Raw genomic sequence first — 14,617 nt, forward strand, 5'->3', positions numbered from 1 at the left:
CAGCTATAGATGCTTTAAATGTTCATATTGTTTTCTACAAACTTGGTCAAACTTTATACTGTTTGACTACAGTCAAAGCTAATATGCAAAGTAAATAAAAATAAAGGGAGTACTATAGATATAGATATAAATATATAATAATATAGTTATAGATATAGACAGGTAGCTACTTTTTTCTAGGTTAAAACTCGGGATTTTGTTTAGACATTGTTTAGCTTTGCTACAATTTGCATTCGCGAGACGTGTAGGAGATCTGATTCGATAAAAAGTTAGAACATCTTATATTTCAATGTGGACTACAAATAAACTAAAATGAGTGAATAAACACCCTACAACGTGTAGACGTCCGATTCAATAAAGTTAGAACATCTTAGAGTATCTACAGCCAGACACGCCAAATCCGACACCTCAAACGCTCGTGGACGTGCCCGGAACTGACCGGTCGCACCTAAAATCTTGCTTCGCATAATCGGACACCTTAGTTAGAAAATCTCAAATCCATACAAAGTAAACGTAAGCGAAGTAGCAACTTTGTCCGACTTCTACATTACGACATGCCATCGGACTACCAATATTTGGCATGTTCTATCTACATATTAGCTATGGAGAAGATCATCCACGGCTGCCCTTGCCATCCTTCTCGCAGAAGTAGCGGTCGAAAACGCGGAACGGATCCAGCTGGACCTGCTCGTCGTCGGAGCTGAGCGACCCGTCGTTGTCCTCCTTCTACTCTTTGGGGGAAGTCCGACCATAGCACAGACCACCCAATTTTGCTCTTGGGCGAGGGCGCGTATGTCCCTCCACTGCCTCTTCTTTACGATGCGGGCACGAATGGCTTCCTCCTCTATGGCAGCACTCGTCGCCGCATCCGCTGCTTCCACAGTGAGGCGTGCCTTAGCCGTCCTTATCCTCTCCTTCCCACGGCGAGCACACCAGGACATGTAGGACTCATACGCTGACGGACCGGAGATGGGAAGGCTACCAGACCGCGATGAACCAGCTCTGGAGGATTCGAGCGCCTATTGCATCGAAGCAATGGACTCGCGCCGGACGGATCCCCTCGTCGGTCAGGCGCAGTCCTGTAGGAGCGGCTGAGGGCAATGTGGATGGCCATGGCCTCCTCCATCCCGCATGGGACGGCACCCCGTCGACGAAAATGGACTTGTTAGAGTGAGATCCATTTCCCGCCATGCCGAAGAAGGTCGGAGATCGCTGGACAGGAGCTTGGGTGACGGAGTAGAATGGGCGGGGTGAAGTGGAGTGGCTAGAGTTTGGTCCAGAAAACAGATGGGGATGAATATATATATATGGGGTCGGGTGGGCCGGCTCCGACGTGGCGGACGCGCCCAGGCCACCCCAGATATGGGCTGAATATAAAGGGTGTCGATCAGCCCAAGCGTTTGACACCGGTTTGGGGAATCCATCTGGGTCGCATTTTTTGACTGATTCGTCCGGGCATTTGAGGCGCCCGAGTTAGGGCACCTGTTGTTGTTAGAGCCATCAACGTTAGGTCCACACTGCTCTCGAGCTTAGTTTCGTACTTATTGGTCTATGTTTCGTTTTGGTTTCTTCAATTTTAATTGATATCAGGTTGTTTTCGTGAGATGTTATTTTAAGTGTTGCCCACTCTAGAAGCCATTTTTCAGTTGAAACTGTCCTTTGACAACAAGAGTCAACAACATGAGGGCGCCGGTGTCCAAGTGTCTGAAACATTCAGTGGAAGAAAGAACAGCTTTAGTTTGAAAATGACTTATCAAATACAGTGCTCCCTCCGTAAAGAGGATTTAGATCACCAAAACATGACAAAGAAATGCTGAGGGTGAGAGAGAACATGGAATGTTAGCTTGTTGCATAGCTAAGCAGTTTCTTTATATATGTTTGATGAAGATAGCAGAACCAAATAGGAACATCCACCACAAGAGTGTAAGCACGCATAAGATGTCACAGCGTAAGCATGCACAAGATGTCAGCGAACAAAAGGGTTCACAAGCTGCTATCAAAGTAGTCGATTGTGCGGTAGATAATATTTTCACGCTCTTCTATAACACGTTCACGTTGTTTGAGTTGATCGCCACTGGCATCCATCTTGGATAGGTTTTTCTTGAGCTGCTCAACATCATTTTCAACCCACTTTACGATTGGTTCAGGAATTCCCATGCACGCGCCAGCCTTAAATGAATACATAAGGGCACACTCCTGCAGCAGTGGGTAGATACCACGCTCCTTTACTGGGAAAATTAAACTTTATAAGCATGACAAGCATGCCACAAGAATAGAAGATGGGGCAGTAGATGTTGGAGTAAACTTACAAGTTGCTGCAATTTTGGTGTTATCCTCGCTGCGGGCAAGAGAAGCATGGAGAATGATCAGACGCGCTATTTGATGATATGTTGCCAGTAGTTCGAATAATTCTCTTTCATCATTCTTGGCGAGGTTATACTTGTTGACGTCACTGTCCATTTTTTTAAAGAACTGCACAGAAAAATCAGTGAACACCATAAACTAATGCTTGGAATCCAAGACAGATTTTAGATGGATAACCACTTGAAGCCGAGCAGGTGCTCAGAGTGTCATTCAGTACAATAGTCATGAAAGTTACAACAGACTATAAATAGTTTTGATAGCCTACCATGTTTGCCACATAGAATAAAAAATAGGTGTAAATATGATAGATACAATTATCAATGACCCATTTGCTATCGCGCTTGCCCAATGGTGAGCCCCTCAAGACATGTATTGTGTACACTAGATCATATCAACATATTGGACTCCACACATCTTCTCAAAAAAATTGATTACACTAGTGTCATGACCTCTACAGGCCACCAGGCAAAGTTAGCACTTCAAATACAGAAGTATACACAAAATCAGTTCAAACGTTTGAGGAACACAAGCATTTCAGACGTAGAAAGACAGTACAGCATACAGAATTGAGATGCTAGAGCTATCAAGTTTTACATCAATCAGCAACCATAAAACATGTGCCAAAAGCAGATCAAATGGAATCAGAAAGATAGCAAGAAACCGCAGGATAACACAACAGCGAACATCAGGCAAGACCAACAGAATTATGGACCAAATTTTACACTCACCGGCTTGTCCATGTCCAGCGGGAGGCCCAGCAAGATGGTATGAGGGAGAAGGTCACCAATGGGTTGGCTCATGAACTCTGCCGGAAGCTCATGGGCAAGGATTCGGTACACCTCCTTCAGGTTTTCGTCCTGCTGTTCGAGCTTCTCAACAACTTCCTCGAGTCCTTCCAGAGACTTCGACATAACCTGCTTGCAGCAGAAGAGCTTCCAACCATACTTCAGGTTGCCGTTGGTCAAGAGGCCCTCAAGATGTTGAATCTGAAACTTGATGCGCTTTTCTTGGTGGGAGCCACCGCCCCCCAATGCAGCTTGCTTCTTTGCATGAAGTTCTTCAATCCTACAAAGCATGGACACGGCTGGAAGTGCCGAACTGCCGTTCTGATACGGCAGGATACGGGGATACGCCAGGATACGCCGGGATACGCGAACTTTGCAGTATCCCCCGAATTTCGATTTTAAAAAAGGAAAAAAACACAGGGATACGTTTGGGACACGTGCGGGATACGTTTGGGACACGGCCTGGCCCAAAACAGCCTCGGCCCAACCCAGTATACCTAACCTATTTGCAGGAACTCCCGCACGCTCTCGTCTCAAGGACGAGGTGCTCCCTCCCAGCCTCCCCGCGCCGCCAGCCTCCTGGATCGAAGCCGCCTCCGCCTTGACTCGTCGCCGACGCCTGGATTCGACCGGCGATAGCTGGTGCTACCCCCAGCCTCGCAGGTAACCAAGCAGCCTCTCCCCTCTCCCCTTTCCTCGACCTCTTCCTCTTTTATCCTTCAGATTTGCTTGTGCTGCTGGATGTTGCTTGCTGGCTTGATGCTTGCTTGTGCTGCCGCTTATGCTGGTGGTGCTGCTGCTCATGCTTGTGCTGCTGCTGCTCATGCTTGCATTGTCTTCCAATTATGTCTTGTCTTCTAATCTTCTGTACTGTCTGTGTTTGATGTGTTTTGCAAGATAGATGCAGCTTGCAATGACAACATGACATGGGGGGATGAGGACCAATCAATCATCACTTGATAAAAGAGACACCAAATGGGGCATTACCCTCTATTATGATCTCTTTCTCATTAATTTTCTGTCTTAATTGTATATTATATGGCATATTTTTATTTTATTTTATATATACTCGCCGTATCCCCGAATGGCTGTTTTTGAAAAATGCCGTATCCCGTATCCCCGTATGCGTATCCCCGTCTTTCCGTCCCCGTGTCCGTGCTTTTTAGCTTCAATCTCCCGAACCACCCATACATAAATTGCATGAGGAAGGAACAATGAATCAACATGGTTCGTGGAGCTCTTGATAGCCAGATGACACAGCTCTTCAAGGACATGGTTTTTGACTGAAAAGAAAATTAGAATCTGGTTCAAGATGGTAACAACTAGTATAAATTTCAGTAGAAAATGGACATGGGCAGTTGATTTAGTCATACACTGTGCGGCTCTTGAAGCATTCTCAACGCCATCTGTTGGTAAGGAAGCAAGGAGCACTAAATGGCCAGCCAACCGGTGGTAACGAGCATGTATGATATACGGAACATCATCGTTCAAAGAAGACTCGGACCAGGGGATAGTGAACTACAAGACAAGCAACGACAGAGCAAATTATTGATGCAGAATGAGCAATCGTACAATAGTTACAGAATGAAAACATACTGGTGAACCAATTGTTGAATCAAGCCCGATCGGGGCAAAATAATCATCAGGATTGGGGAAGAGTCTTGCGATTGGCTTGTCCATATAATCGACCGGGAGTGGGGAGGCCAAGATGCGGAATGCTTTTTGCATCACAACACCAGTGGTTCTGTCCACCAACACCTTGACCACATCTTGGAGCAGAACTTCAGAAGGGTCGGATAGTTCCAAGTTAACTATGCCCACTGCACGAGCCATCTTCTTCTTGAAGTCAGGATGTATGTTCGCCATGAGATGCTTAGGCTCTGAAAACAGGGTGGTCCACCTTAAAAGTTTGACAACGAATATCACATGTGCACTTCCTAACTAATTTACCAATGCCAGATAGAAATAGATCAAGGGCCTTACAAACATACAAAAAATGCCAATAAAGTTTAAGTTTTGCGTAAGCCTACAGATCCAGAGAATTTCAACTGAAGCCTGCTTATTATTCAAATGCTGTGATCCATCATTTGCCCACTGGATCTAGCAAAATACGAACATGAATCTTACCTTGAGGCTCTGGACAAATCGGCCAAACAAAGTGGTTGCAGGCTGCTGCTCAGCTCCCAGCTGCTAGCTTGCTATGCTGCACGTCTCCAGACCCCAGCGCAGGGTGCACGCCTGCACACCGCCGGCCGTCGGCGAAGCTGCTGCCGCTGGGCGCTGGCCGCTTAAGACTGGTCGCCGTGGCCGGCGCCGGCGTGGAAGCAGCAGGGCGCAGGCGCGCAGCTACTAGCAGGAAGGGCGGCTAGAGTTGGCGGCCTACTGAGGAAGGGCGCGGCGTCCGGCCGGAGGCGGCTGGTGCGGCGTGCATCTAGGTTTTGGTGCGGAATGGATACCAAAGGGGACGGGAGCAATGCGGGGCTGCGGGATGCGGGCGTGCATCTGCTTGTGCTGCGGGCTGGGACAAATGGGCAGCCTGCTGGGCTTGCTTCGTTTCTTCCTCCGGCCCATTTCTTGCTGATATATACATGGCAACCCAACCTTGAGGCAGCGGCGGCCGAAAGTATCTTGCGCCTGATGTAGCGGCGGACAAAATGGTCTTGCGATAGCCGAAGTGGCGGCGGCGGCATCATCAGTGGTGTAGGCAAACCTAAAATAAACAGTCAACAAATCAGATCAGTAATAAAGCATGTGCCGATGTCCGGCCCATGGGCCGGATTTGTTGGAACATCATAAATTTCTATTGGTGCCAATTAATAGATCATAGGCTGAAACAAAACATGCTTAGACCATATACAATGTAAAGTGATTGAAAAATAGATCGGTTTTACTTAAGCACACATGCTTATTTGTAGAGAGTAGGTGTCTAATTATTTATTTTAGTAAGCACATAAATTTCATCAAGTATTAAATTTGATAGTCTCTACTTAATCGAAATTTAACTAATGAATTATGTGTTATTTATGTGTTATGTGCCACAAAAGATATATCGGTGGAAATTTCTTTCGTATATGAGTCAATTGGTACTACTAGTAAACATGAGCTAAGAAAACATGCATGTTAATGACATAAAGCAAGATGAAAGGGGGACTTTTGCCATCTACCAGAAAAATCTTCGGTAACATTGCTTTTAGCCAACCACCAAAATGACCACGGAAAATCATCATGTTTTAGGTCTAAAATCTCAAAGACTAATCACCATATTTTATTTATCTCTCAAATCTCTAAGAATAATCATCATATTTTATCTCTTAAGACTAAGAATGCATAGCAAAATCTTGATTCATCAGTACCTTTGTTTTATTCCTGCCAACCAAAAGACAGAAAGTACAAGGTCATGGCATATATTATTGTCAGCCTGATGCCAAGTAGGAAGTGCACGCTCAATCCACTGAAAAAATAAAAACATGGAATTGGGAGGATTCTAGATGGGCAACAAAAGATTGACAAAACATGAGTTTGCAACAACAACAAAAAGTAAAAAAAAAATATTCATGTGTTTGAAACTTACATACAAATGTGATAAAAAAAAGTAGTAGATCATTCACTCGAGGCTGCTATAGCATGCTAACAAGAACTCTTATTTCTTATATACAAACTCTTGCAGAACAAACATGGACAAAAACAATGAAACAGCAAGCTAGGGTCACCTCTACACATAAACAGTAATAAAAAAAGTGGTTTTATCAAGTTTCCCCCCATGGTTACGGGCGTCGACGAAATAAAACCTGAGACGCAAAACAAAATGTGGGTATCCCAATCCTACTCAAGCGAAAAGGGAAATGGATACCTTCCAAATACATATCTATATAGTTTAAGACAAGCAAAATAACTAGATAAAAATTCGATGGTACGCGGCGTGGCGCACACAATAAATTAAATAGTACATTGTTTGCTTGTTTTTTTAGCTTAGCTAAAAGATGAAGGACCACTATAGCACGCTAAAAAAAGGTAGTTCTTATTTACACACTATTGCGGAACAAAGAGAGACAAAGCCAACAGAACAGCACACTAAGCTCACATCTAGTTAAGCTGTGCCATCCTCTAAACATAAATTAACAGTAGCAAAAAGTGGTTTATCAAGGTTTTCCCAGGTTAATGTCATCCCTAAAAAGGGAAAGAAACAAAAAGAAATCATTTGATATACATACATATTGTACCGCGGACTTGTATCGATTCTGCTTCCAATTAAGTTCACAACACTCCGGTGTTGAGCATTGCATGGGGCCTATCTGCAAGTGACACAAGAGGGGACAAGCTCATGTCAGTGTGGTCAATAGCATTAGTTTATCTACTTTTTACTGCGCTCGCCACTGATACGTATGATGTACCAGGAGAGAGGGCCTTTACCAGGGCTAAGTGGTGAGCGGACGGTAAAGAAAAGTCAAGGACTTGTATCAATATATTGATATATTGATTAGTGGTAAACACAATACGGAAAAAGAATAAGGGCGAGAAATGCAGCAGCATAAGAAATTAGAGCAAACAAAACACCTTGGAAACGATGCAAAATCGAGAACAACGATACTTTGGATCACCAACTAACTATAGCAAGTGAAAGAAAAACTTAAGCATCGATCCAGACATACATTGGTCAATTTTCAATAAGGTAAGTAAACACCTCAACCACCAGCACCCGATATGGTTGTATTTCAACGGAAGTGTGCGCACATTGCCGAGTAATAACAGAGGGGCGCAGAAAGGTCGAGGCAATATTATTTGGCAAACTCTTTCAGTTAAAGAATATGAGTACATGACACAACATGTTAATCCTGTGAATCAAAGGAGCCACAAAGGTTGCGAACTCACAAATGAACGAAAACTTGAGGTTGGAACTATTAAGAATTACAGCGAAAGCTTGAACTAACTTATGGATGATAACGGGTAAACATCGATATACATCCTTTTTTCAAAGAGAAATATTGAGAGTACTTATGAATGATAAACAATAAATTTTGATCTAAAACTTTTTTTCAAAAGTAGAAAATCAGAGCTAATACGTATTCATACTACTTAGGAACGATAAATCCGTAAATCTAATTCAAAGTTAAACCTTATGCATAGTACTTATTATAAGTAGTATCTCTATCTACAAAAAAAAATCAAAAAGAGAAAATCATAGCTAACCCTTATACTAGGTAGTACTTCCTTCGTTCCAAAATAGATGACCCAACTTTGTACTAACTTTGTCGAATGGAGGGAGTATGTACGAGTGATACACTGATAAACTTGGTCTACATTTTCTCAAAAGAGAAAATCAAAACTAAACACTATACATATTTTCGATCTAGTTCCAACAATCGATTCTTCTTCTATACAAGGATATATATAAAACCTACTTTAGAAATTAACAAAGTAAATCATCCGTGGACAAGGATCCCAACATATATCAACCGTTAATTACAAAGAGAGGATGCTGAAAAAGAATGAAGGACTGGTTAAGAGGGAAAAAGGGTTGCGTCTGATCTGATTAATTAGAGGAGAAATTACCGCTGGATGGGTATACAGCTAATTAACCTGTTGTGCAGAGCATCATGGATGGATGGACGGGTGTGTCAAATCTGCATAGCTATGGAATCCTATGTATACTCAAGGACCTAGACGGTGCTGGATGACAAAAACCATGCCAGCCATGCACTTCTGGCCGTCGACCAGAGGCGCCCTCGACCGACGACGAGAGGGACCGCCGTGAGCGCTTGCCGGCCACCATGGAGACGAGAGCGAGCTACCTGCAAGTAGATCCAGAAGAATATAGTTAGGAGGATATTACGGATGAGGATAGAAAAAACTTAACCGATCCAAACACGCAAGGGACGTTCAACCAGGTAAATCTCTTGGCCCGCCGACCGGCGAGCGACATGGTTAATTCAATGGAAGCGTGCGTCCACGGCCAGGAAGGTGCGCCTGGAGAACAGACGGAGCAGCTCTCGGGGCTCCCCGGGGCGGGAAGGAAGCACCGGCCTGGCAGCGAGACGCCATGGCGACTGGCAGAAGAAGGACCGTGGAGGTTAGGGTGGGGATGAGAGGTGAGCCAGATCTGTTCTAGGTCAGAGCAGAGAGAGGTTACAGGGGCGAGGGAGGCGGCTGCTGGGGCAGAGCCCTGGGTTACATCACGGGCTAAGCAATGCATTAGGGTTACCATCCTCAGCGCAATCCATGTGTGCTTCGACACGCGTAGTGTACCCACGGAAAATCACATGCAAGTTATTTCCTTTTTTACGTGACGGAAAAACAATTATGGCACCGTACATACCCGCAGCAGGCAACGCGGGGAATAGACCACTCGCATACGTCCAGGTAACTGTCAGACACGTTGGCCCGCGCAGCTCGACGAGTTGCGCAGAAGAAAGAAAGAAAAAGGAAAAGGAGGCATGAAGCAACCGTACCGAGGTCACATCGCCGGCCAAACTTATTGTGGAGGTACACGCTGGGTGGCTTGGTCGCCGATTGCACTACATGCTCCTCCCCTCCTCATTTTATCTGGTGTGTACACGCTGCGGTAATAAAATGCGAGTACGTGGCTCCTGTATGTACATGGAAAGGCGCGCGTCTCTCAGTGCTCAGTCAGTCAGTCAAATCAATCACGGCATCTCCAAAGCAGGGGCGCTAGCAGGAAATAAATAAAACATTTTTCTCCACGGAGTAAGTAACTTATATACTAGTCTATATTATCACGGCATCTTCGACGCCGATTCGTAAACCTCCCGCAACCGTTCGGATCGAACTGTCCGGACTGTAGAAGCCATTCAACGCGGTCTTGTAGCGGTCTACGACGTTGTCTGGACGCGATTTTTCCCGCAAACCGGAGACAAACATGGTCGGGCTTTGCGGAGTCCGGACACGAGAAACGTCGCTATCGACCTCATTGGCCCACCCAAAAGGAAAGTGGAGCCCGCTCTTTTGTAGCATCGCGCACTGATTCCGCGTCCAAATCCCCAACTTCTCTTCTTCCATTCCTCTCCACTCTCCGCCCACTTCCCGCTCTTTTCTCCCACCCTCTCCTTCCCAACTATCTATTTTTTTTCTCTTCATGCAACTATGCCACATCATCAAGTCATGCATATGGTCATTAGTTACAATTTATGCACTAATTTATTCATGCAACAATGCCACCTCAACAATCATGCATAGATTTTTTTCACTAATTTTTGTGGGCAACATAGACTATCATGTTACACTTTTTGTAGCATTACCTACATATATTTGTACGTTAGACGCTTGAAGCAAATATATGTAGGTCATGTTACACACATTTATTTAAAATGGCACCTCTTTTGATTTAAATTCGATAAATTTATCTTTGTATACAACATTTTATGATATGCTTCATATCCTTTATTGTTTTCAAAATATATCTGAGGGCATTCTTAAATTTGTTTCTGCAATAGTTTTTATTTTTTAACATCTATTTATGCATCGTTTTACAAAGGTTCCTGCAGCAATGCGCGGGTCATCGTCTAGTTTTCTTAACTTGGGCGGAAATTGCACGTAACGGCCAGGAATTTGACCCTAGCACTCACTCTAAGCACATGCGTTGTACGCCTGTGTGACTTGTATAGTACCAAAACGAAACAAAAAATGACCTATAGTTCCTTTTTATATAGAAGAAAACTAGAGGCGGGAATTGGTTGATAAAACTTTGGGTTGATAAATTTGGGTTGGAGTATATCTTATTATATTTGCTTATGTATAGTTGTAAAAATAAGTATTGAATATAAATAAATAATTGAATGGACAACATTTTTTCACGCATGGTTGAATAGTGTAGTAGGTGTGTTTCCCATGCATGATTGCATGTTTAGGTGGACTTTATACTATTCATAATAATTTGTGAGGTGGCATGTTTGCATGTTGAGATAAATAAGTCAGTTTATGTATGTAGAATGTGCCAATGATACATTATTGCCTAGCTTAAGGCATCTCTAACCAGCTTTGTGGCATCTTGAATGCCGGCCCGAAAACAGACACTGTATTTTTCTATGGGCTGGTCCGGACAAGTCCGTGGACGATGATGTGGGAGCCGACCACGCAACCATGTCTCATAAACTTTTATCTCTCCTTTTTAAGTTCGCGGGCTCAAAATAATAGCATATCAAATCATCGATGATTTTAAAGATTCAAATGCAATAGCAGTTCTAATTTAAATATTACATTCCAACTAAGTTTTCACATATAATAGTTCAAACTTGAATTCAACTTGTACATATGTTCTCGTTGTCCCCTTTAACCGGCCACATATACTCGATCAAATCTTCTTGAGATGCTCATGAGTTGCTCGATGCCGTATTTGTTGGTGTATTTAAACAAACTCATCAAACTTGGGCGGATTTTGATGTGGAAGTTGGATAGGATCACTCATGTTCTCAAATTGCACACCTTCAATGGTATCTTCACCCTCATCCTCCACTGTCATGTTGTGCATGATCACACAACATGTCATCACTCCCACAAGGTGCTTGTATCCCATTGTTTAGCAGCTCCACGAACAACTACAAAATGGGCTTGGAGCACTCTAAATAATCTTTCCACATCCTTTCTAGCTCCTTATATATTGGGCTAGTGATCTCTTTTCTGACAAACTAGCTCAGAGATGGTCTTGACAATGGTAGTCCATGAAGAATATATACCGTCAATCAGATAGTAGCTCATGATGTACCAATGTTCATTGACAGTATAGTTGCAAGGAGGAGCTTGCCCTTCAGTCAACCTAGCAAACAACGAAGACTACTGCAACATATTGATGTCATTATGAGACACAAGCATGCCAAAGGAAGCGTGTCAAATCCAGAGATAATCTGATGCAACTGCTGCAATAATGAAAGTGAGCTTCTTAACATGGCCCTGATATTGCCCTTATGGAGCTCTTAGGAAGTTCTTCAATCTCAAGTGATGCAATCAAGAGATCCGAGCAAACCTAGCAACCATCTTGCTTCAGACATTGCTAGGAGGCTCTGGGTATCTTTAATTGTTGGTTCTCTCTAGTATTGAGGTCCAAACACCTCATCCACCGCAGTAGCAAATCTGATCATGGCGTCTTCGCATGTGTTCTCAAACATCCGGAGGAGGTACACGTCCCACAAATCTACGGTTGTGCCATATGGAAGCATTGATAATGTGGTCGTGCACTTCTGGAAACCAGAGAATTCAATCCTTCATAAGATATCCTTCTTCAAGATGAAGTAGTCATCGCAGGACCGGACGCCATTGTAGAGGCAACCGAAGATATTTTTTCGCATCCAAAAGCGACGGCGAATATTGTCCGTGAATAGGGTATTGGGGGCAAAGTAGTCGTCCATCAGCATCAAATGCCCCCCGTGCCCTGTTCCGATTCATCGCTCTATGAGCCTTGATCGATCCCTTGAAATTGAGAACATGCTCTTCTGCATGCTCTGCGTCTAGAAGGACCGCATGCGTCATGGTCGTTTCATCTACATAATCTTCCTCGTCAGACGACTCAATGTAGTGCTCGTATATGAACTCCATGTCCGAATCTATTGCTTCAAACAAATTAGCAACGACATTTGACCAAACACCTGCGAGGCATGGTGACCCTCATAGGCGTGGGTGGTACCTATGTGGCCGACAAACGAGAGGTGTGGATCTGCGGCATAGGACAAGAGGCATGGTGACCAGGTGTAGCAGTGGAGGTCGCAGAGGTCCGAGAAGGGATTGGCAGGCGGCTGGGGTGGTAGAGTGGCATTGTCGGCAAGGGATGAAGCGGGAGCAAAGAAAGAGGGAATGGGTGGAGACTGATGTCTACTACGCAACTTATCCTTGTAGACTTGGTTGGACCTCTAAGCGTAGAGTTTTGTAGGATAGCGGCAAATTTTCATAGGTGGATGACTTAAGATTTATTAATATGTGAGAGGTGTAGGATGAAGTTGGTTATCTCTCAAACACACCCAATACATTTATCAATTGTATAGGTGCACTAGTTCGGTGAAGAGAGGGTGATATATGTGTAATATGGATGGTAGAAATAACTTTTAATAACCTGAACAGATAAAAACAACAAAGTGCAAGTAACAAAAGTAAGCAAAACAGTGTCTCGATGCTTGAAAACAAGTCCTAGAGTTCATACTTTCGCTAGTGCAACCTGTTGGGGATCATTGCAGAAATTAAAAAAAATTCTATGCATCACCAAGATCAATCTATGGAGAGACTAGCAACGAGAGAGAGGGGAGTGCATCTTCATACCCTTGAAGATCGCGATGCGGAAGCGTTACAAGAACGCGGATGAAGGAGTCGTACTCGCAACGATTCAGATCGCGGTTGATTCCGATCTAAGCGTCGAACAACGGCGCCTCCGCGTTCAACACACGTACAGCCCGGGGACGTCTCCTCCTTCTTGATCCACCAAGGGGAGAGGAGAAGTTGAGGGAGAGCTCTAGGAGCACGACGGCGTGGTGGTGGAGCTTGCAGTTCTCCGGCAGGGCTTCACCAAGCACTACTACGGAGGATGAGGTGTTGGGGAGGGAGAGGGCTGCGCCAGGGGAAGGGGTGCAGCTCCCATGCGCCTCCCCACTATATATAGGGGTGGAGGGGGCTGGTTTCTTGCCCTCCAAGTCCATTGGGGCGTTGGCAAAGGTGGGAGGAAAGAAATCCCATCATTTCCCTTCCCCACTGATTGTTATCCCCCATTTTTAGGGATCTTGATCTTATCCCTTCGGGATATGATCTTATTCCTTCTAAGGGGGGATCTTGGTGCGCCTTGACCAGGGGTGTGGGGCCTTGCCCCCACTACCCACGTTCATGTGGGTTCCCCCATGCAGGTGGGCCCCACTCTGGAACCTTCTAGAACCTTCCCGGTACAATACCGAAAAATCCCGAACATTTTCCGGTGGCCAAAATAGGGCTTCCCATATATAAATCTTTACTTCCAGACCATTCCAAAACTCCTCGTGATGTCCGGGATCTCATCCGAGACTCCGAACAACATTCGGTAACTGCACATTAATTCCCATAACAACTCTAGCGTCATCGAACCTTAAGTGTGTAGACCCTACGGGTTCAGGAATCATGCAGACATGACCGAGACAGCTCTCTGGCCAATAACCAACAGCGGTATCTAGATACCCATGTTGGCTCCCACATGTTCCATGATGATCTCATCGGATGAACCACGATGTCAAGGATTCAAGCAATCACGTATACAATTCCCTTTGTCAATCGGTATGTTACTTGCCCGAGATTCGATCGTCGGTATCCCAATACCTCATTCAATCTCGTTACCGGCAAGTCACTTTACTCGTTCCGTAATGCATGATCCCGTGACTAACTACTTAGTCACATTGAGCTCATTATGATGATGCATTACCGAGTGGGCCCAGAGATACCTCTTCGTCACACGGAGTGACAAATCCCAGTCTCGATTCGTGCCAACCCAACAGACACTTTCGGAGGTACCC

At 44.6% G+C, this 14,617-nt stretch overlaps 1 protein-coding gene across 5 annotated transcripts; it reads right to left on the bottom strand.

Annotated features, from left to right (window-relative positions):
- Window positions 1-1,820: 1,820 nt before the first annotated feature.
- LOC119323346 lies at window positions 1,821-9,341 on the bottom strand. Of its 5 annotated transcripts, XM_037596978.1 has the most exons (11): window positions 9,032-9,340; window positions 8,727-8,938; window positions 7,361-7,441; window positions 6,503-6,600; window positions 5,277-5,859; window positions 4,746-5,029; window positions 4,523-4,667; window positions 4,324-4,432; window positions 3,093-3,429; window positions 2,310-2,472; window positions 1,821-2,228 (listed from the first exon to the last, which is right to left on the bottom strand). In XM_037596978.1, exons 6-11 carry the CDS (start codon window positions 5,013-5,015, stop codon window positions 1,984-1,986), a joined length of 1,269 nt encoding a protein of 422 aa, XP_037452875.1. In that variant the 5' UTR covers window positions 5,016-5,029; window positions 5,277-5,859; window positions 6,503-6,600; window positions 7,361-7,441; window positions 8,727-8,938; window positions 9,032-9,340; the 3' UTR covers window positions 1,821-1,983. The 5 variants fall into 5 exon arrangements, with proteins under 5 accessions (XP_037452875.1, XP_037452877.1, XP_037452878.1 ...); XM_037596980.1 differs by lacking the exon at window positions 6,503-6,600; XM_037596982.1 differs by having other exon boundaries at window positions 2,063-2,196; window positions 7,361-8,938.
- Between the last annotated feature and the right edge of the window lie 5,276 nt (window positions 9,342-14,617).

Source organism: Triticum dicoccoides, chromosome 6B, assembly GCF_002162155.2.
Source record: "Triticum dicoccoides isolate Atlit2015 ecotype Zavitan chromosome 6B, WEW_v2.0, whole genome shotgun sequence".
NCBI classification, from domain to species: Eukaryota; Viridiplantae; Streptophyta; class Magnoliopsida; order Poales; family Poaceae; genus Triticum; species Triticum dicoccoides.